The sequence below is a fragment of the Globicephala melas genome, chromosome 1 (assembly GCF_963455315.2).
Source record: "Globicephala melas chromosome 1, mGloMel1.2, whole genome shotgun sequence".
NCBI lineage: Eukaryota > Metazoa > Chordata > Mammalia > Artiodactyla > Delphinidae > Globicephala > Globicephala melas.
In genome coordinates, this window is record NC_083314.1 from 57,220,796 (window position 1) to 57,245,267 (window position 24,472).

General features: G+C 37.2%; 1 protein-coding gene across 10 annotated transcripts in view; it reads right to left on the reverse strand.

Moving 5' to 3' along the window:
* DNM3 (dynamin 3) overlaps window positions 1-24,472 on the reverse strand; it is a 569,430-nt gene that overhangs the window by 278,551 nt on the left and 266,407 nt on the right. For all 10 annotated transcript variants that reach the window (XM_060296333.1, XM_060296364.1, XM_030875472.2 and 7 more), the window contains one exon: window positions 34-147. In XM_060296333.1, the coding sequence (XP_060152316.1) occupies window positions 34-147 (114 nt within the window). The remainder of the gene's footprint in view (window positions 1-33; window positions 148-24,472) is intronic.

Genomic DNA, 24,472 nt, shown 5'->3' on the forward strand with positions numbered 1-24,472 from the left:
AATTTTAAAAATTCTGTCACTTCTGTGGCTCACCTCATCATCTTTGTACCAGGATAAGCTTTCAGCAGTAAGGACGAACCAGTATCCCTTGGAGCCTCCTTTCATGATGCCAATGTTGCTGATGGTTAGCCATCCCTTGCGAATCACCTTCAAGAGAGCACAGATCAGCAGAGACGTTTAATTTAACATGAGCCCATGGGGAATGCACGTTTGCACTAAGTTAAAAACAAGATACAAGTTACAATAAGAATAGCATTGTTCCCTCAAAGCTCACCTTCTATTAAACTATTCAGAATAATATATCTTCATGGTTCCCTGGTGGCGCAGTGGTTAAGAATCTGCCTGCCAATGCAGGGGACACAGGTTCAAGCCCTGGTCCGGGAAGATCCCACATGTCACGGAGCAGCTAAGCCCACGTACCACAACTACTAAGCCTGCGCTCTAGAGCCGGAGAGCCACAACTACTGAGACCACGTGTCACAACTACTGAAGCCCGCGCACCTAGAGCCTGTGCTCCGCAACAAGAGAAGCCACCTTAATGAGAGGCCTGCACACTGCAACGAAGAGTATCTCCCGCTCGCTGCAACTAAAAAGAAAGCCCACGCACAGCAACGAAGACCAAATGCAGCCAAAAATAAATAAATAAATTTATTTTAAAAAAAAAACAAAATAATATATCTTCCAAAAGCACAGATAAGCAGAGGGAAGTCTCTCCCATCAAATGAACAAAAATCAGAATCACAGACTTGTATGGATGGTGGAAGCAGAGAGACTGAAACAGGCAGGCTAATAAATAAGGCAGACTAATAGGCTTGTGCCAGGCCTATTTATGGCAGTGCTGCTACAATTAAAAGATATTTAGTTGACTGGACAAACAACAATAGACTCTCCATGCCCACTGTCTCTTATCCCCTTCCAGCCCACTGGCCCATTTGTTTGCCTGGTTTGCATCTCGTTAGGATTTCTACCAGAGACTGGCCACCAAATGGTGAAAAGAAAAAACAAGCCAACCAATTAGTTCCTTGTTAACAGCTCTCAATAAGCTGAATGGGGGAGAAAGCTGAAACAATAAGCTAAAATAAAAGTTTGGAGGTTTTTAATGGTCTAGGTTTATCCATCTACCTCTGGTTGTTATTTGCCAAGCTAAGAAATACATAGAGTCTTCATAAAAATATTTAAACGGCATTTAAATTTTTAAACATTAACAACTTGGAAAGAAATTACCTATAAATGGCATTTAAGTGAAAATCTGTTTTTTCTCACAGCTTTTATGAAGTTAAATTCTGTTTTCCATACGGCATAGTTTACCATCTCCTCTATGTTAGATAATTTTTGTTGTCATAGAAATGAAATGTATATGGAATTGTATATTGTTCTAAATGTCAAAAATCACCCTATACCTACAATGTCCATTATCCTAAACATTCTGAAATATTTTTTTTAAATTACTTATTGAATGACTGAGTGTCACTTCCTAAAGGAAAATGAAAATAACCTAATAATAATCAGATTTTATGTTTATATTTATATTTTATTTTTCAGCTTTCTAGTTGAAGAAAGTCAATCCTAGGGAACATTGTGAAGTAAGCCAAGGTCATTATTGATCTTCCAAGCCTCTTTCCACAATCCTAGTCTCTGTCACCCTTGATTCCCTGTTTCAGTATCTCCCAGCATCGTCCATTTTCCTTTTTAACTCTTTAACTTTTACAGACCTCCAGGTAGAAACCCATTCAGGCCCAGATTAAGGCAGTTCTCTCCATTGTTCAAACTCAACTCCTTCTTAACCCTCTGCTTCAGAAAGAAGGAAACAATACTTCTCAAAGTATGGTTTCTACCAGCTAATAAAATAAAATGCTTATAATAAATAACCATTGGGATGCTTTCTAACAGTACAGATTCTTGGGATACCTATAAGTCCAAAGGAATCAGAATATGTGCATATGAAACCCAGGAATCTACATTTTAACATTTCCCAAAGTGATTCTTATTCATACTGAAGTTTGAAAGCCGTTGCATGTATACATACAATCAAAACTTCATTCGTCTTAGAGCAAATAATCTCATTTAATTTTTTAGTAAGAAGGAACTGGTTATTTCCCAATAGGATTGTTACCCACACTACCAGGGCTTACAAATAGCATATTAATTATAGTACTTAATGAAAGTGTATTTACTATTTCATTCTATCAGGCATCTTTTGGACAAAGAAGAAGTCTTCCAGATACTCCACAAATTGCAATAAGAAAATCACTATTTCACCCATTGATAGAACAGGCTGGCTTTCATCAAGGAGAGCCATGAATTTAGTTCAACAAACATTTGTTAAGAACCTATCATATGTCAAGATGAAAAAGCATGATGATGCCACACCCCTGTCCTCAAGAATTTTAGTTTTGTAGGGAATGAAGATGCATAAGGAGACAATTTCAACATAACAGTGTAGTAAGAGAGGTATCCTTAACAAGAGAAGGAGGACTGGACACAACTTAGGTAATGTTAATAGGCTTTCCTTGGAGACATGATAGCTTGAAAGAACCTGGCAGAGAATTAGAGTTAGGTCAGGAAGTAGCTCGTTTGCCTATTTATTTGTTTTCCATGAAGAAGGACAAACAAGAACAAAATATGAAAGAGCTACTTCATGCAGAAAATGTGAGGTGGGATGAAGAAATTGAGACTGGAGAGGCAAGCGGGGTAAAGCCAGAGTCGACCCAGTTCAATAGACCACCAATTTTAGTGATAAAATTTGGCAGTACCAAAATAAATTTCAAGTACACATGTAAATTTATTAAGTAGATATGACCAATGTATTACTAAACTGTGTACATCTATAGAAATACCCAAAGAAATTCTAAAGTATTATATGAAGATGAAGTAAATATTTTACGTTTTTTATTTTGTGGGGGAAATGTATTTTATTTGTTACATTTATAATTTTATTATTGACTTCTCTGTGATACAAAGCGAGGGCACTGGCATCAATATATATATATATATTCAATACTAATAAATCTTAACTGTTTCCTTATTTTCTAGATAAAATATGTATGTAGATGTTCTACTATATCCTCCTGCATTCCAGCGAATTTTGCATGCTCCCTGAGACAAACTAGGTTATGTAAGCTATTGCAATAAACCAAGTGAGACATGAACAAGGTGTGAAGTAAAGCCACGAGCAGAAAGCATGAAAATAAATAAACCTACTGGAGAAACACCTAGGAGACAAAATCAATAGGACTTATGACTGGATGAAAGGGAGATTAGTGAAAGTAAAGACTAGAACTGCATTGTACAGTAGCCACTAGCCACATATGGTTATTGAGCCCTAGTAAGTAGTTTAAACTCTGATGTGTGGTAAGTGTAAAATGCACACTGGATTTTGAAAACTTGGTACAAAAGAAATGTAAAATATCTATTAAATGGTTGGGTTTTTTTCTTTTTTTGCAGTATGCAGGCCTCTCACTGTTGTGGCCTCTCCCGTTGCAGAGCACAGGCTCCGGACGCACAGGCTTAGCAGCCATGGCTCACAGGCCTAGCCATTCCGCGGCATGTGGGATCTTCCCGGACCGGGGCATGAACCCGTGTCCCCTGCATCAGCAGGCGGACTCTCAACCACTGCGCCACCAGGGAAGCCCTATTAAATGTTTTAAAATGATAATATTTTAGATATATTGGGTTAAATAAAATCTATTCTTAATATTCATTTCACTTGACTCATTTTATTTTTTAATGTGGTTACCAGAAAATTTTTATATTACACATGTGGCTTACATTTTATTTTTATTGGACATTGTGCTGTTCTAGAATGATTCTGAAACTCATGGGGCTACCAAATCAGAAGGAACAGAGAAAGAGAACCAAGTTTTAGAAGTAGGGGAGTTGATGATGAATTCAGCCAAGGCCATGTTGAATCTGAGGTACCTGTGGGAGACATACATAGACGTGACCTGACCTCTGAAGCAAAATGGAAATGTTAGGACTGGACATGCAGACTTGCAAGTCATCAGCCTATATACATAGGTGGCAGTTAAAACTGTGTGAAAAAGCAGTGGCTCACAGTGGAAATCCTGGGGAAAAGACCAACTTTTAAGAGGTGGTCAGGAATGTCAGAAAAATAAGAGCAGTGAGGTTATGGAAGCCAAAGGCAAGGGGAATTTCAAGGAATGTGCCATTGGGAGTGTCAGATTCAGCACAGAAAGGGACATATAAAGTGCAATGCAGACATCATAGTGTCTTTAGCTATGCAAGTTGAAGTGAGGTGGTGGGATAAGTCAGACTTCACTGGGTTGAAAAGTGAATGGGAAGTGAAAAATGGAGACAATGACTAAAGAGAGCTCTTTACAGAGGAGGATGAAAGCCAGTTGAAACCAGAAGAGACACAGGGTCAAAAGAGGTGCTTTTGTCATTGCTTTTGTTGCTGCTGCTGCTGCTGTTGTTTTTTGGTTTGGGGATTTTTTTTTTTTTTTTAGTATAGGTAAGAATCAAGCATATTTATTGCTTGAGGAGAACTAATAATAGTACAGAGTAAGAGGTTGGTGATATAGAAAAATGATACAAGGACAACGAAGATGGAAATGAATGAGATGAAGAGCACAGGGAGGGGGCTGTCTTTGAACAGGAATGTGAGCCTGGGAGGTTGGAAGAATGAGGGTAGATGTAGGTTCTCTGAATGGAAAAGGGTAGAAAGTTTAGAAAGGTTATAGTTGACCTTTCCATTTCACTGGATAAGAGAATAGATAATTATCTGCAGGAGAGTGAGGCTGAGAAGTTGGAAAGAAGGTTTGAGGATAGTGTTAAGCACTGGGACAATCAAAGAAGGTTTGAGGATAGTGTTAAGCACTGGGACAATCAGTAATTGAATGAGACAACATAACTGGAATTAGTAAAAAAAAAAAAAAAAAAAAAAAAAAAAGGTTGACAAAACACAACACTAAAAACTCCTAGAAGATAATATAGGAGAAAATCTAGATGACCCTGGGTATGATGACGCCTCTCTAGATACAATACCAAAGACACAATCTATGAAAGAAATAATTAGTAATCTGAACTCCATTAAAATTAAAAACATCTGCTCTGTAAGAGACAGTATCAAGAGAATTAGAAGACAAGCCACAGATTAAGGGAAAATACTTGCAAAAGACATAATTGATAAAGGACTGTTATCCAAACATACAAAGAACTCTTAAAACTCAATAGTGAGAAAACAAACAACCCAATTAAAAAATGGGCCAAAGACTATAACACACCTCACCAAAGATACACAGATAGCAAATAAGCATATGAAAAGATGCTCAATATCACGTCATCAGGGAAATGAAAACTAAAACTATGAGATACCACTACACACCTATTAGAATGGCCAAAATCTGAAACACTAACACCACCAAATGCTAGTGAGGATGTAGAACAGCAGGAACTTATATACATTGCTGGTGGGAATGCAAAATGGCACAAACACTTTGGAAGACAGTTTGGTGCTTCCTTACAAAACTAAATGTACACTTCCCATTTTATCCTTGGTATTCACAATCACAATCCTTGGTATTCACCTAAAGGAGCTGAAAACTTAGGTACATATATGCATGTTTATAACAGCTTCATTCATAATTTCCAAAACTTGGTAGCAACTGAGATGTCCTTCAGTAGATGAATGGATAAGTAAACCATGGTTCATCCAGATAATGGAATATTATTCAGCACTAAAAAGAAATTAGCTATCAAGCCATAAAAAGACATGGTGGAATCTTAAATGCATATTACTAAGTGAAAGAAGCCAATCTGAAAAGCCTACATTCTGTGTGATTCCAACGATATGACATTCTGGAAAAGGCAAAACTATGGAGACTTTAGATCAGTAGTTGTCAAGGGTGGGGTAGGGAAAGGGAGAGATAAGTAGGCAGAGCATATAGGATTTTTAGGGTACTGAAAATACTCTGATATTATATGGATACATTATACTTTTTTCCAACCTAAAGAATGTACAATACCAAGAGTGAACCCTAAGGTAAACTATGGACTTTGGTGATTATGATGTGTCAATGTAGGTTCATCTTTGGTTTTAAAAAAAATGTACCACTCTGGTGAGTGATATTGATAACAGGGGAGGTTGTGCACGTGTCGGGGCGGGGGAAGATGAAGAATCTCTGTACCTGCCTCTCAATTTTGTCGTAAACCTAAAACTGCTCTAAAAACATAAGGTCTTAAAAATAATGGCTGGAAGCTAAGAATGAAGTCCATAACTTGCAGGGACACAATCAACATAGTTGCATTATTGCCTCTAGCAACATTCTGCACACTCGACATAGAAAAAGAGAAGGTAAGTGGGAACTGATCCAGGGCTCTGGACCCAAGTGACCTAAGTACCTGGGTGTAAAGATGTTGAAGGTTTGGGGCAAGAGAGTAATTTGGGTGATCATCCATTTAATCTAGGCCAGGCAGAGAAATGAGGCCAGGAGGGGGCTAATAGAGCGGCAGAAAATGCAAGAAAAAAAAATGTCAGCTACTATGTAGATAAAGGCAAGAATAGAGTTTGGGGAATTTAAGAGGATGTGAAGCAATAAATTGCCTGATCTTATTGGCACCACTGGATTCACCTCTCAAAGATGCAACACTATTTCTAGAAGTATTGAACGTTATAGCCAAAACAGATATTTATTAAATATCATTTAGTCCAGTGAATATAGTCAAGTAAGCTATATGGAAATTATGAGCTACTAATAACAGTTAAAATGAAATTTGCAAAGAATTGACATAAAAAGTAATTAGAAGAGATTATTATATTCTATGGCATTAGTCATTTTAATTGCAATAGGCTTTCTCACTTGGAGAGAAAAAGAGGATTACAGCTGCCGTGCTGTGAGTACACATGGCCTAGATCCCTTCATAGGAATCCATGGAAGTGTGTTCAGCACTGAAAGCTGTCAGCAAGTAGCTGTCATAAAAAAGTTTAAGAAGCTCTGGTCCAATCCCAATCCCTCCTGGGGGAAAAAAAGAAGCATATTTGCCAAAAATGGACTTTTTCCCCCAATGACAAACAGCTCAAAATAAGAATTAAGAAAAAGTAATTCCTAATGTACTTTTTCACAGAAGAACTGAGGGAGAGAGAAATCACAAAATCAAGGAGAAACAGTGGAACAAAATAAGAAAAGGCAAGCATTAAGGAAAAATGATCAGAACACAAGAGATAACAAAACTAAAGCGGGGTGGGGGGCTTCCCTGGTGGTTCAGTGGCTAAGACTCTGCGCTCCCAATGCAGGGGGGCCAGGGTTTGATCCCTGGTCAGGGAACTAGATCCCACATGCTAAAGACCCCACATGCCGCAACAAACATCCCACACGCGGCAACGAAGATCCTGCGTGACACAACTAAGAACCAGCACGGCCAAATAAATAAATAAATGAATATTTTAAAAATAAAAAAGAAAGAATACTAAGGGGAAATTAATATAACAAAACAAAGGAAAGTAGGGAGAAAGAGAAGGCAAAGACTAAATAATAAAATTTGAAAAGAATGTTAAGCCAAATGTGATTGATTATAGTCTCTTCATAGAGAAAGATATGTTAATTTTATATTCAAATCTAAAATTCCCAAAATAAATCCATCAACATTTAGTACAATAGCCATTTACAGCTTCTTAGTGTTTGAATGTCAAATTCTGTTTTGAGTGTCCAAGTAAACAAGAGCATAATTATATGACTGGAAGGGATCTTGAGAGCTGAAAGGCCATGTCTTACTTGTAAGGCTTGAGGCAAACCAGTTTTTAATATGTATTGCTGTAAATATCACCCAAGCTTCTTTTGCCAGATATAGATACTTTGAAAGTGGAATAGGGAGAGTGGAGTAGCTCAGCCTCTCCTCTTAAAGGCAAGCCTATTCTAGAGAGTATGTGTTCTAGTTAGGTCCTCCACACTATGAAAAGTCAGGCCTTCTCAGGCTTGGCAAAACCTGTATGTTAGGGACAAATTCAGACTTCAACATCTGGCCAGCACACTGGATCATAAAATTAATACACAGACAAGGAATCAAATTATGGGAAGAAAACAGTACATGTGGAAAAGTTATAATGTGGCCAAAGCTTTGGGCCTTGAACTTTGTGAGCAGGGCATTTTGACCTTGGCCTTATTTATGGTAGACCATACAAGTTTTTCTCAGGTTTGCAGCTGGCTTTTAACTGTTGCAGCCTGTGTGTGGAGTTTGTAACCACAGACTATTTGATATTTTGATCTTGGTAGATTACAAAAGGCTTTAACCATAGGTAAGTAGCTGCTTCTATAAAGGTAGTTCACACGCCGCAGGGCTGACGTTGGTGGATCTGCAGAGCTGCATAGGCTCAGCAAGGGCACAGGCCAGGCAGGTCACTCAGCTGGTTGGGAGGGACCTACCTTTGCGAGCACAGGCATCCACAGGAAATAGGCTGCTTATCCTTGAATTTGGCCGGCAGAGATTTTCCTAAACAGGTGTGCCTGGGGCAAGAGTTCAACTATAGGGAGAAAAGTCTTTCTAAATACAGGCCTGATAGGCCTCAGGAGGGAAAATTAGATTTACTATGTTTAAACTGTAAGGCAACTGAGGTCCATATGTATATCACAGAGCACTCTTGAGGTTCTAGGTTTATTTTATTAGGTGGGAAGTAGGAAGGGTTAGATTAGCTGCCCTTAGTGCCATACTTTACCCTGGATCAGGGCAAGAAGGGAACTGTGGAGAGCTATACTTAACTTGTGTTGCTTACGGACAGACTCAAGAGTCAATCCCACCTCCCACCCCAGCACATGTTTTCAAACTCTCTCTGGATTATATAAGCAGGAGAAAGTCTCCTTAGGAGGCCCAGGCTTCTAGATGAAGAAATGATGTAACAAGAGACAGAAAGAGAAACACAAAAGCAAAAGGGAAGTAAAAATTACAAGGTTTTGAATATGCTGCACAGGAGAGGAAGGTAACTCAGACAAGACCTGGTGACTGGGGCTGCCATGGCTGCAAAGTCCTAAACTTTGCAATAGCAATGTTTCAAGTGTTTTTCTCCAAGACTGGATGGATGGATGGCTTTCCCCCTTTATGGTAAGTGCATAGTGGCAAAATTAGCCTCTTAGGGAGAGATTTCCCCCAATAAATTTATAGGTTCACAAACTAGAAAAAACTACTTGACAGCCAGGTAGGGCTAAAACCAGGCTCTGTCTACCCTCTCTCATTCATACCTCTGAATGTTTGCTATAGTAGGTGGCTATATCTAGGAAAAGGGTCTGGGAACATAGTGTAGCCTAAAGACTAGGGAGTCTATTTGTCTTATTAAATTTGGTTGCTGTGGAGCTGGTGCTGGGATTATCTTTTGTGTCCCACTCTTTTCTTTATTCATGAAGTAAGGAACACAAGAGATTATTTCAACTTCCAAAGCCCAGAAGGAACAACCCATTCTTATGGAGGCCAGCTCAGAGTATACAGCGGCTAAAAGAACCCCAACTCCACCTGGACAAGAGAACCACTTTGGCTGAAACCCAGAAAGTAAGAATTGGGGGAGGACTTTAATTTGATGTTCCACAAGTATCTTAGACATTGCAAATTCCTTTGGAAATGTAATCTTTGGACTTTAATTTCTGAGAATTCCATAGTATGAGGGGGTTCATAGTCACATTGAGGACACATCTATTTTCTTGACATTTTATTACTGGGTGTAATGTATTAGACTATATTAATGATGTCATGTGATCATTGCAGAATCTCTGATAGGCTAGGGGAACAAAATGGCTGCATGTAATTTGAAACAGGAAATAAAATAGGGAGGAAACATGACTGGGGAACAAACCAGCCTTGGAGTGAATTTTATCGATGCACTATTCTGACCCATTTGAGAGCCCTCTATCCACTAGTGGTCCTAGCAGGATGCCCAAAGGAGCCATGATTAGCTTTGGAGGAGAGGCTTCTAGACGGTAGGAGCAGGACTGATAGACTGTTAATCTCTTCCCCCAAAGCGGTCTAGCTGCACCTCTAGTTAACCACTAACTTAATGATTAAACTCAATGAAATAAAAAGTGGAGGAAGGCTGAGGAATACTGTCAGGGGGTGAGGGATGAAGAGGCCCTCCTGTTGCTTCCTCACTCATTCCACTCGTGGAACAGGAAAGTGACTTCTCATACCAGTAGATCTAGAAGGATAAATAGAGGAGTGTAGTCCAGGGCCATTCCCTCCCCCATCCTCTCCCCTATTCAACTTGGGAGCTAGCCTGCCCACAGACAGCACACACTCTGAGGAAGAAAGGGGTTCATGCCTGCAGTTTTAAAAGATAAGTTTAATTCAGGAAAGTGTTCAAAGGTTTTTCTCCCCTAAGACACTTGATAAGTCAGCCAACCAATATGCACTGAATGCCTATGATAGACCAGGCACTGTGCTAGGTGCTCTGCCCATTTTATCACAAATGAGAGCAACCATAACTATACACAATGGTCTGACATAATGTGAAAAATAGATTTTCATAACCATTGAACTTATGATTGGGATAAAGAAGCTGTGAAAACAAACAAATAAGGTAAAGCATATCTAAGGAGATTTAAAGAGTAATCAAATTAAGATACAAAATAATCAAATATTTGATGAAATATTGTTTTGTTCTTTAGACTCTATAAAATACTACTACAAATGAATGGGCTAAATGACATTTTTATGTTTGGATGTTCCTTTCATGGATTTAACTTTCTAGGAAATCAGAGCACAGAGTTTTGTAAGTATCTGAAACAGGCAAAGAATACAGTTTGACTCCATTTCTAGGAATTCAAGAAAAATAACAATAGCTAGCATTTACTAACACTACTCTGTACCAGGAGTTGTGCTAAGAGCTCCATGCACATTATTTCTTTTAATCCACATAGTAATCCTTTGAGGGGGGATTTCCCTATGTGACAGGTAAAGGAACTACAGTCAGGCTCCTATTGCACTAACAGGCTTTCTTACATTTTGCTCTGCTGTGCAGAGCACACTCAGAGGATTCAGCACCTTAGCAGCTGAATAAAATAGAGTCTCTCTGGTGGTCCGACTTCAGAGCCCTAGCCCTTAATTCACAACACATACAAGAATGTTGGCGGCCGTACTGTTTTTAACAGCAAGCAATTGGAAACAACCTATCTGCCAAACTGGAAACTGGTTAACAGATTATGATATACTCATCTGATGTTAAATTAAGCTGAGGACAAACACCTATGCTATGATGTGAGATAACATTTTTGCAAGGGAGTGCTAACACTGGGCAGGACTCTGGAGTCAGACCATCTGGGACAGCCTCCTAGTTCCAACACTTGCTAGCTGGATGACACTGGGTAAGTCTCTTTGCCTCAATTTCCTCATACGTAACATGGATAATAACACCTGTAATAGCTGTTGTGAAAAATATGAGTTAATATATGTAAAGGACTTAGATCAGTATGTATTAGTATTATTAAATATGGTATTATTTTGGTTATATGTGTTAAGATAAGGATAGAAAAAAGACTGTAATATATACCAAAATGTCAACTGTGATTGAAAATTAGTGGCAAGATATAAAGTTATATTTATTTCCTCCTTCAATTTTCCTATATTTTCCTACAATTTTCATGGTATTAAAAATGCAAATTGCCATCACATTATTGCTTGCTTTGAACAGGCGATTTCTTAAGATTCCCTTTAATGTGTAATGAACACAGCATGTTGGAAAACTGAGGCAGATTCCCAATAGTCGGGTAGTGAAATAACTCCACAGCACAACAGAAAAAGAAATAGTTATGGAATATAACGTGGGAAATGATCATGATGAAAGAAGCTTGACTATTTTAAATAAGGAGCTGATTTGATTGACTGAAAATATATTAACAGTGTGCAATAAAAACTGACTGAAAATAAGAAACCGATGCTTAATATTCATATCAAATCCCCTTTTTATTTGAAGATACAGCTCCCCAAAAGATAATAACTTTTTGGTTTGTCTGTAAAAATCAACCTTTACCTAAAAACACTGGTATAAGTTTAAATCTTAACCACATAAATAAAATTTTACAGGTTAAGTAGAACTCTAAGTTATTTTTTTCGTAAAATAACCTCGCCAGGTAACACAAGGAGCCTCCTTCCCACTTTATTTTGGACCACCCCAATCTACAAGGACTACCTCTATGGTGTCTCCATCAGCTTCCATGCATTCTGTCCCATAAAAGCACCTGAAACCCTTTCCATCGAGTCTCTTCCAGAACATTAGCCCATGTTCACATAATGAGTACGTTTTTCATGCCTCTATGGCTCACTAAGCTATTATATTATCTTGATTCTCAAAATTACTCCTGAGGAATTTCTTCCCCTCTCCTTGTTTCCCAGAATTGTCCCAACTGCCTGTTTATGCATTATTTCTGCCACATGCACAGCTATTTCTGAAGAATTCACTAAGAATGAGCTGTTTATTCTCAGAATTTACTCACCTAAACCTCTACAAGATCCAGGCCATTAACCATGATGAAAATCAGGGCTCTACTTTTTTCACTTTTTTCCTGTGTATCTTTTCCATGTGCAGAGCTTCCTTTGAAGTTAGTGGGAACCCTCCATGTGGAAGAGATTCCAAATGATACAAAACAGAATGAGAACTAAGCTTGTCATCTATTTCTCACATTCAAGGACAAAAATACACACACATACAAAGGAAAAGATACCACATAATTAGCAAGCTCTGAGTAGAATCTGGATATTTTACTAAAAGTAATCCAGAGAGCTTCTTTAAGAGAGAAAGGAAAAGCACGTTAGTCATTATTTATTATAAAATTAGTGAGTACCTGATATATGTCAGGCAGCACACTAAAACTACAAGGATAAACAAAAACCAAAACAAAAAGGGGCCCAGTCCCTGAACTTCATGGAGCTTACGGACAAATGGCGGAAGAGACACTAAGCAAAGACGCACACAGATAAATACAGAATTACTGCTGTGGCTGGTGCAGCTGCCAAGAAGTGGTTCAGTGCGTTAACAGAGCTCTGACCTGCATGGGGTATGTGAGGAGGCCTCCTTGAAGACTTTAGCACTTGCACTAACATGAAGGGTGTGGGCCAGGAGTAGGGATGGGATGGTCATAGCACAGAAAGCAAGAATGGGCCTTATGCAGGATAAGCCTGGAGAGGAGGTGAATCATGCTTAGCCATGTAATTTATGGGAAGAAATTTGGTCTTTATCCTGAGAGGAATGGGAAGCCTTTGAAGTGTTTAAAGTAGGGCAGCAACATAAGATTTGCATCATGAAACATTTGCTTTTCTATCTCTGGTCTGATAAAGAGGTTAGAGAGAGGAGAGAGAGAGGGGAGAGAGAATGCAGGGAGATCAGATAGATCTCCTAAATCATAGACAATAATAACTTTGACAAGAGTGGTAAAAATGGGCAGAGAGAGAGAAGTGGACACATTTGAGAATTGTTTAGAAAGAAAAATTTAAATGACAAATGATAAATTGGAGATAAAAGAAAAGAAAGAATGAGGTGTCAAGGACAACTCCCAAGGTTTAAGTTTCTGGAAACTAGACAGACTGTGGAGGCCAATTCTCTAAGAGAGAGTAGGAGGAATATGTTAAGGGATAAGTCATGAGTTCAGTCTGGACATGTGAAGATGTGAACATGCAAAATAAACTACTGGCTATACAGAAGTCATCATAAGATACACAGATTTGTGAATTGTTGATTATCAGTGTGATTAAAACCACACGTACGAAAAAAATGACATGAAGTGAGAGTTTGAGTGAGAAGAAAAGAGGACTAAGGACTGAACCTTGAGGAAAGCCAATATATAATGGCTGGGAGGAGAGAATGGACCTACAATGGAGAGAGAAGAGTGGCTATAAGGTGGGAGAAAAAACAAAAGTCAGTAGAAGAGAATGTTTTAATAAGGCAAAAGGATTGAAAAAGTCATATGATACCATGAGGGAAAGTACGATTCAAAGTAAAAAATTATTCACTGGTTTGGGTAACATGGGGGTTATTGAAGAGAAAACATTAAAAATAATTAACAACTAGTATGGCATTATACTAGCATGGCCAATCTGAAGGGGTGTGGGGGTCAAAGTACTAGGGTAGGGTACTAAAAGTCCCCTTCTGTACCAGAACTTTGCCTTCAAAGTCTGGATAAGGGGGAAGTTGTAGGGATTCTGAGAGAGGAACTTCAGCATCTCTGATGATAGGCAGGCACTTGGGGGAGCAGCCAGTCATTTTCGGGTTTTTTTTAGTTACCTTTTTCCTTTAATGGCTGGAACATTTAAAGTGTAAAGATATGCTCAAAAGGGATATCAGTTATATGTTTTTCAGAAAGTGTGTTAGATCACTCTAGTTTCAGAAAAACAGCAACAGAATTTTATCTGTTGATATATTTTTTTTAAGTTTTCCTTAAATTAAGTATTCTCATCAGTTGACTTTTTTAAAATTCATTTTTATTGGAGTACGGTCACTTTACAATGTTGTGTTAGCCTCCACTGCACAACAAAATGAATCAGCCATACACATACACATGTACATACACATCCAAAAGAGAGGGGATATCCCCTCCCTTTTGGACTTCCCTCCCATTTAGGTTACCACAGTGCATTAGGTAGAGTTCCCTGAAAAGTATTCAATATTTGAAAAACCACTGTGGCTCCACAGATACAAGCTGGAGGTACAACCTTACCAAGCATTATTTCTGTGGCTTGATGGAGAGGGGAAGCAGCCAGATTGGAATGGATAGGGAACAGGGTTGAAGGTCTCCCATGCAACCCTGATTTCATGTAATGAATCAATACCTGCACAACATCTTCTAGATGCAGAAAAAATTTCTTCCAAAAAAATGTTTTTAAGTAAATAATTGGCCAGGGAATTCCCTGGCGGTCCAGTGGTAGGACTCTGTGCTTCCACTGCAGGGGGCACGATTTCAATCCCTGGTCGGGGAACTAAGAGCCTGCAAGCCGGGCAGTGTGGCCAAGAAAAAAGAAAAAAATTTTTTGAAAAGTTAATAATTGGTCAATGAAGAAAATATATATCAAACAGAGAACCTGTTTTTAAAAAGTTCCTGGAAATTCTGGCCCATAATGAGAAGCAAGAAGATGTGTTGTCCTTCAAGGATCCAGGTTAAAGTGTGTTGAAGAACAAAGCACTTAACACACTACCTTATACAAAACAGCCACTAAAAAAGTGGTAGCTAATTTTATGACATGATTATTTAAAATTCAAATATACCAGAGTAATAGGTAGAAGTACAAATACATGTAGCAGTTTCTGGGTAATATAACACTCTAAGGAAAAAAAGGAATTAATCTGTGATACTATTTTAATAAATAATAAAGAAGCTCCAGTAGTCCATATGGATCTCTTCCTTCTCTGAACATTTATTTTGTTCATTATCTGAATTTAGCACTTACATCATCTTGTTTTGAATTACTAGCAATTGTGTCTGCCTTGCTCCCATGATCACAATAAGATTATAGCTTAGTTGAAAGCATGGACTTTTGGGATTTGTATGTCAGTTCTGCCATTTACTAGATGTATGAACTTGGGCAAGTTACTTAGTCTAATCAAGCCTCATTTTTTGATCTGAGAATTGGAGCTAATAGTCCCAATTTCAAGTAGATGTTGTGACTATTAAGTGAGATGAAGTCTGGCATCTGGTAAATGTTCAATAAATGGTAGATATTATCAAAGTAGAAACTGTACTTTATGCTCCTTTGAAATAGTTATACTTTCCCTAGATCACAGATTAGTAATAAATTATCAGTATAATGGCTCTAAACCAGGGGGAACACCGCCACCAAGGGCTTTTTGTAAATGTGTAGCAGGCATACTGTGCTGTCACAATGCCTAGGAGATATCTACCACGTAAAGATCAAAGATGATAAATGAAGAACACACCTATCTAAAATGGCAACAGCATCTGCTGGAGTCCAAATACAATTCATAACTGGGTGGTTAGCTCTAACTGTTAATCAAGTTTAAATCAGTTTCTTTATAAAATTGGAATTTATTACAATCAGAATCACACTTTAGAGTTATATGTAATTATTTTTTGAGTGATGTATTTAGGTGGAAAACTTGAATAATCACCATAAGCAAGCCTGAAATGACAACTCTGAGTAACAATTATAAATTAAGACCCAATTGTTTCCTCTGGATGACAAAAAGTAACATTCAAAGTTAATAAGCTGCTATAATATATTCTAGATGTTCCTTTCTGAATGTTAACCTCATAATATTTTAGAGGTCATTTACATATTTGGTCATTTACCTCCAGATTTTAAAATACATAACTCTCATTCGACAGTTTTTTGGACACCTATCATGAGTAGGCACTACGTTAGACACAGAGAACATAGCAGTGAGCATGGCAACTACTGTCTCTGATTTCACAGAGCTTACAGGCAAACAGAGAAGAACAATATTAAACAAGAAAATACACAAACATTCAATGAGAAATGGACAGACTATTATGGGAACATACAGCAGAGGACTGAAAATACTATAGAGGATAGGGAAAGTACTCCTAAGGAAGTGATAAACTAAGGAAAATGAGAAGTTGTTACTCAGGCAAAAATGAAAAAGAAGCTATTCTAAAGCACAGGAAGGAGCACATCAAAAGCCCCAGCAGGGAAAGAGTTTGGACCACTGAGGGCACTGACTGAAGGTCACTATTGCCAGAGCACAGAATTCAAGAGTGCTAGTGGCAAGAGAAGGAACTAGAAGCAGGCACGGAATGAATAATGGATGTTAAAGTTTAGACTTTATCCTAATTGGAAAGAAGTACTTTTGAGTGGTTATAAGCAAGGGAGTGGCAAGTTCAGATTTTTTTGTTTGCACCAAAACAAAACAAATGAAAATCACATCAGATGTTTTACTTGCTTGTAATTTCAGCAAAAAGTTTTAGGAGAGCGTGTTGAATTCTGGTTAAATAAGTCTTTTAATTATTTGTGGATTTTAATTACCCATATTCTTCCTGACTTCCTTAATCATGGCTAATTGAAAATTGGCTGTAACTTAAGATACTCTGTGAGGAAACTTAATAAAATGAGGTATGTAACAGATGAAATCCTGATTTCTGTTGAAAACTGAAGAACATATAAATAACAGGCATTCTAATTTCTGATGGGAAATGGAGAGGCCCTGGTAAATATCAGTCATCCAGAGCAGCTATTTTGCTTAATCCTGTAAACTAGTTGCAGATGTTGGCTCAAACACTAGGCTTTGCATCTGTAATTTTAAAATTGTCTCATATTTCTAAAACCTGACTCCGTATGCACCGGAAATCAGTGACATGAATTATGAACTTCAGGAAGAGGAGAAGTACAAAAAATGCCAGAAGTGATAGAAGATAATATTTGGAGCAGTCGTTGAGCTATGTGCACAGGATGAGTGAAGGATGACACGGTTCCTTCCTCCAGGACATGGATCCTGTAACCAGGCATTTGAAAATGAAACCCTGCAAATGGATGTACCAAACAAAAGGAAGTCATTTATAGATAGTTGAGTTCTGAAAAACAAATCCTCCTTTTCCTTTTCCCCGCCTCTACTTTACAGCAGGTCAACAGGAAGACCAGAGTTGCTGGAGAAGGAAAAGGTTTTTGAAGAGAAAAAAAAACTAAACACTAAACACTAAACTAAAAACTAAACACTAAAAAACTAAATGCAGAGAATGGTATGTTAAAAATGTCTTACCTTAATTAAGATTATATTTAGTAGACTGGGGCAGGAAACAAATGACTTGCTATTAAACTCATGTTTTAGTTATGATAGTGCATTCTCATAAAAGACATTTATAAAAAGTCAATAGAGACTTGAATTAAAACTCAGAAAAGGAGATGGAAGTGGTAGAACTCCATATATAAAGAATTCATACTATACTGCAAACAAAGAATAATCATAGGCATTAGAAACAAATTATGATGATGACTGAATTTCCTATTCATATTTGTATTTCTAAAACTCATTTTTATTTATGTAGAGTATTCCCAAGTAGTGCTCCATCCAGGCAATATAAATGGCAGCACATAGCACAATCTACCCACAGGGACCATCCGTCACAGGCCAAGAGTGAAAATAACCTCACCAGGAATCAGGACAAAAACTTGAGCCAATTATTTGGTGAGGCAAGAGCACCGTACAAAGCTTCAAGGAACTTAGGTTCAATTATGAAGCCAGGACACTCATTTCCTGGAGTGGAAATACTCATCCCATAGAATTCAGCCTAATGGAATTCCTTAAGGTGGGAATGGATTGGCTGCTGAGTCAAAGAGATTTCATAGTTACTTTGGGGGCAAGACAGTTTATTCCTTTAGTTTAAAGCTCTACAAGTTTACATTTTGCTCAAGAGATCATCTCTGATAAGTTTTATTTTCTGCACTTACATAATTAGGAAATATATGCTACTAGGAAAATAAACCATATTGGTCTTTCCACGATTTTTCAGATAAATCTGAGACCAGCATTAACTCTTTCAATCTACTAGGACTACTGTGATTAAATCACAATCTTCTTGTACCACTCAAACTCCTCCTGAGGAAAAGTTAATATGATTCTGCAGAAGCTATTAGAGACCTGTTCATTGAGCTGCCTGGAGAAAGAAGAAAAGGAGGTACTTCACAAAGGGGTGGGGAATTCAGGGCAAATAAAATTTTGAACTGACATATAAAGTTACTATCTGGGAAATCTGAGACCCTAAGATTAGAAAATATATTTAAATTTTTGAGGGAAAAAATAAGATTATTCTCAAATGGAATTATCCCATTACAAAACAAATTTTTTTTAAATTATGATAAATTATCCCAGCAATTTACACTAATGCCGGGATAAATGCTCCGACATTTAGGTACCTGACAATGAGACTCAAAATAAAGCAGTGAGTTGGGAGTGATGCTGAGAATGGAGCCCACAAGGCTGATGACCAGGTCCCCTCCCCTGTCTAACTGACATGGTCAATATGAGCATTCTTTTCTATAAACATACATCTCAGGACTCTCAATGAAAGTTGACTCTCTCTGTCTTAAGAATGTAAAGATGTCTCTGTATTTTGAGGCTCCTGGGCTAAACATTATGACTCAGGAAAAGTTCTTTAATGTTACTGCACTGAGTATGAAATGATTCGTGCTCAAGGGACAGAAACTGCAATTTGCCTTGGTCATGGTGAATTGGGGACATACTTATGTTGCGTGGATTTGATTTCAATATGGGAAGCAATGAACAAAAATAACAAAAGAGCTCTATTGGAAATACATACAAGAATTTCTCAGCTTCGATTTACTTCTATTTTCACTGTGATGGTGAATCAGTGGCACCCTTTCAAAAGGACCTTCAGATACAGGACATGGATATCATCACTAACAAAAGATCCCATGGCACCTTTGTTGTCGGTGAGGTTTTATGATTTGTTCTTTGATAATCCCTTAATTTGCTAAATTGAAAGGACTGGGATTCTCTCAGTATAACAAATAAAGAAATTAGCATCTCTACACTGGAGTCTCAGCATCTGAACTGGTAGTGAGACCCCAGCATGGCCAACAGCTGAAAGCCCTTTTGCTGCTCTTTACATTCTACTTGGTACCTATACTGAGTTTCACTATCTTCTTAAGACTCCCATGTAACATTTAACTCCCACCTCCCTAGCTCTCAACAAACAGCCCAACTTCCTGTCTTATCAAGTAAATTGAGATAATGAGGAATGAGGCATACAATATTCTTTTCTCCTCAGTTTCTGTGATATTTCTCTTTCACTAGGAATTTTAATAGCATTGCAAAATCATTCATTTTTTATTCATAAATATATTCATTTATTTTTATAAAGAATAACTTTACTTCATAGGTAAAATATATTAATCTTAAGCTAAATAATAGGAAAACTAATTCAATGGTAAAAGAATCACCCACCAATGACCAAATTGGGCTTACACTAGGAAAGCAAGGATGGTTAGTAAATCTATCAGTATAACAAATTACATAATTTGTTCAATATGTAAGACCATGATCATCTCAACAAAACTCACTTCTCATTTGAGTATATCAGTTGCAGAAAAATAGAGGCATTTCTTTCTTTATCACAGTAAATATATTTTAAACCAAAAGCCAACATCAAATGGTTGTAAACATTCCCATCAAGATAAAAAGAAAAGCTAAGAAAATCTACTATAATTTTATAATGTTCTGAAAGGAAAAATATATGAAAATAGAAATAAAAGATACAACTCCATAAATGAGATAAAAATTAAAATTAAATTAAAAACTACTAGATAGGGCTTCCCTGGTGGTGCAGTGGTTGAGTCTGCCTGCCGATGCAGGGGACACGGGTTCGTGCCCCGGTCCGGGAAGATCCCACATGCCGCGGAGCGGCTGGGCCCGTGAGCCATGGCCACTGAGCCTGGGCGTCCAGAGCCTGTGCTCCACAATGGGAGAGGCCACAACAGTGAGAGGCCTGCGTACCGCAAAAAAACCCCAAAAAACCAAAAACCAAAAAACTACTAGATAATACAGTAAATTCCACAAACCCAAAATAAATGCTTAAAAATCAATAATTTCATTTTATAGCACTAAATAATTAGAAAATATAATTGAAAAACACTCTATAATTACAACATAAGGGTATTCCAGTTATTTTATATTTTAACAAGAAATGTGAATTTACTTATACTAAGGGAAAAAACCCAGGAAATTATAGTAAACAGAAGGAATCATCATCTGGTTGGATGGGATAAAAGGGTATGAAAAATGTGACTTTTTCCCACATTAGTTTATAAGCTTTACAAATATCTCATCAAAATTCAAACAGAACTGTAGTTGGAATATGAAAAGATTTTAATCTTCAAATGAAAAATCTACAAAAGCAAAATGCATTTTTAAAAAAGTAATGAAAGAAAATGACCAAGCAGATATTAAAATATATTAGACATCTGCAATAATTAAAAAGTATGTCATTGTACAAAAATCAACAGATGGAGGGATAAATAATCCAGATCCTAGGATAAGAACTCGGCCATGGCCTGGACTGAGGCTAGAATTCTGCCACTTATCCATCCTACGACCTATGGTGAACTATTTAACTTTTCTAAACTTCAGCTACATCATTTATAAAATAGGAGAAATAATGGAACCAACTTCATAGGGTTGCTGTAGAACTGCATACATTGACGTAAGGAACACAGTGCAATACCCACCCATAGACTGAGCTTTCAAGAAAGGTAAGTGGCTATAATTATTAAAATTATTGTTGCCATTATTATATGATCACAGAAGTATTGCAAACCAATTGTGATGGTATGAATCATTAAAAAAATTATATTTAGACATTCGCTCCTGTGGAATAATATTTTAATAATTATTATTATATTATTATTGTCATTGTCAATAATCATTGAGCTGTTATAATGTGCAAAGACTGATCTCAGTGCTTTACATGAACCAATATGTTTAATCCCATTAACCCTAACAGGCAGATACAACAGTCACATGCCTTTTGCAAATGAGGAAGCTGCGGCACAAAGATGTTAAGTAATTTGCCCATAGCTGATGAGTGGCAAAGCCAGATATTAAAGCCTGGCTATCAGACTTCAGAATCCATGCTCTTAATGCCTACACTCTGCTCCCCAGGCCTTACCTTCTACCATGTGCCATGATAAATCCTAAATGGATTACAGAGACAAATGTCAATAATGGCTTAATAAAAATGCTGTAAGTACACGGGTGAATATTAAATTGCTTTTGAGGTGAATACTACCTTTCTAAACATAAAAGCAGTGGAAGAAATGACAGGAGAAAAGAGTAACAGATTTTGCTACAAAAACTTTTAAACTTTTATCTCAAATACCTGTTAAGTAAAATTAAAACATACACAAGAAAATGAGAAAATACTTGCTAATAAATATGGCAAAAGAGCAATATCATTATTATATAAAAATTCTATTATAAGTCAGAAAAGTAAAAGAAAAATTTCAAAGAGTATATAAGCAAAGGCATGAACAGCTTATTCAGAAAAGGAGAATACTACTGGTCAATAAGCATGAAAAGAATTTCTGTCTCTAGTAAGTTATAGACATAAGTGACTGAGGTTTAAAGAATAGAAGTATGTGATCAACAAGAAAATAATTTTCTTTTTCATATAGCTATATACAAAAATCTTATTAGAAGAAAATATGAGATAAAATATAAATGCCACAAAATTTTTTAAATTTGTCTAAATCAACATTATAACTTTTGTTTTATAATATACAGTAAAGTCAAGTGATAGATAAGCATAAAATATTTGTACTATATATAATACACATAAAATTAATATCAAAACTATAAAAATCCTAAAAAGTCAATGAGAAAATAACACGACAGTTCTTTCAAGATGGACAAAGGACATAATCAGACATTTTATAGGAGAGAGGATACAAATGTCTATTAAATATTTGAAAGGCTGCTCTATAACTTGCAATAAGTGAAATGCAACTCAAAATAATATATTATTCTTCCCATCAGATTATTCAAAATTATATAAAATATAATTATCCAGTACTGAGGATTCCGGTACTCACATAAATAGTTGTTGGGTTTATAAACTGGTTCAACTGTTTTGGAAAAACTGGAAACAACACAAATACCTATCCTTAGGGGAATGGTTAAATTTACATTGGCACACCTGCACTGTGGAATATACAATAATACTATGTGCCAGTAAAAGAAGTCTTGTGTTCTGTCTGTGTACTTACATGAAAAGATCTCCAAGACATATCATTAAGTAGATAAAGTTAGTTCATCTTCACATATATTTACTGAGCATCTACTGTATACCAGGTTCTAGTCACAGATATATCAATGAACAAGAGACAAAAGTCGTTGCCTTTGTGGAGCTAACAACTATAGTGTAAAGTATGTACAAACCTTTTATTTTTTTAAATCAACAAATCATGTGTGTATGTACATACGTGTTTGGGTATGTATGTATATGTGTACATATGCTCCAGAATGATAACAGTAGCTATAGCTATGAAGGTGAATGAGACTGGGTAAGGGTCAAGGGTATATTTACTTGATCTGTATTACTTTTTTCACAGTGAAAATGTGTTTATGTATTTCTTGTGTAACAAACAAAAAGTAAGCTTCAAAAATCATACATTACACTGAAACTCTGTGCTAAATAAGCTATACAGTGCACATAAGGGAAGGGCTGAAGCAAGAACTAAAGAAAATTTGAGCAGAGATTTCTGCTTTTTTAGAGTACTAGCTCTATCTATCCTTGACTAACTACTTAAAAAGTCACTGTGGCCAAAGGATTAGATGATAAGCTAGCTGGTAAGGGATGGAAATGGGAGAAACTCTACTACAGTGAAGCTGTAGGAGACTCGAGTGAGACATCTAGCAGCTAATCACTGGCATTCCCCAGGCTTGCAATCAGGAGCAGTAAGGGGTGGAGTGGGCAGTGTTGGGGGAGGGAGGGGCCTGGGTGGGTCTATCACAGGTTTGGCTTATGATAGACCTGCCTGAGAGAGAAAACCAGCAACTTTTGGTATTGGGCCAAATAGTAGCAACCCATGTGGAGTTCCTCCACCACCTGGGTGGCTGTGTAGGAATAAAATGGAAACCTCTTCTCTAAGATATGGAGTGGAGATTAAAGAAGTGAAAATTAAAACAGTGAGAGTTAAGTATCCTGGAACAAGAGAATGATACAATTCCAATGTCCATGAACACTGAAAATAGTCATAAACAGGAAGACACCAAGATGTCATTTATCTGATAATTCAGAGGAACATTCAGGCCTGAAATTACAGTGGTTAATAAAATAATAGTGGGAGAAAATAAAATTTTACATGTTACAAAAATTCCAGGGAATTCAAGTCACACAGGCACTTAATTTACTGGAATGAAATATATCATGTTAAAGAGAGAGAGAGAGACAGGCAACTAGGACAAAAGAGACAGAAAGAAGAAAAGAGGGAAGCAGGGAGGGAGGAAGGGTAGCTGTGAGATAGCAGGAGAGAGGCAGGAGGGGAAATCCTTAGTTTGCCCAGGTGCCCATTTCCCCTGGTGAAACAAGACCAGGCCTCAACTGCCCAGAGGAAAGATCACAGCTGAAAGGTAGGGCTAGATTCTGCCTACTGAAGGGATTTTTCAAGGTAATTCTGAATACACAGGGTTTTTCTCCTCACTGATTTTTAGCCCTAAACCTTCAATTAAGATGTAACTTGGCTGTAAAATTACAGTAAGCACATCTGTGTATTTTCTGGAAAAACATCACGAGACATACATTAAGTGCTATTTCAAGTAGAAGTCTAGATTTAAAAGATACAGAACAAATTAGCAGTCCATACATTTCACTAAGTGTGGCTTTCATGGACTCCATCCTCTGTTGATTTTATTAAAATAAGTTGGTTGTATTTTATAAGCTATTGATTGGCCCCTCTGGAGATACTTTCACAGAACTAAGGAATAAAAAATGAAACACATTCTAACAGCTATTATAGTTTTTCATTGTTGATCAGTGCAGTGGACTGAATGTTTATGATCCCC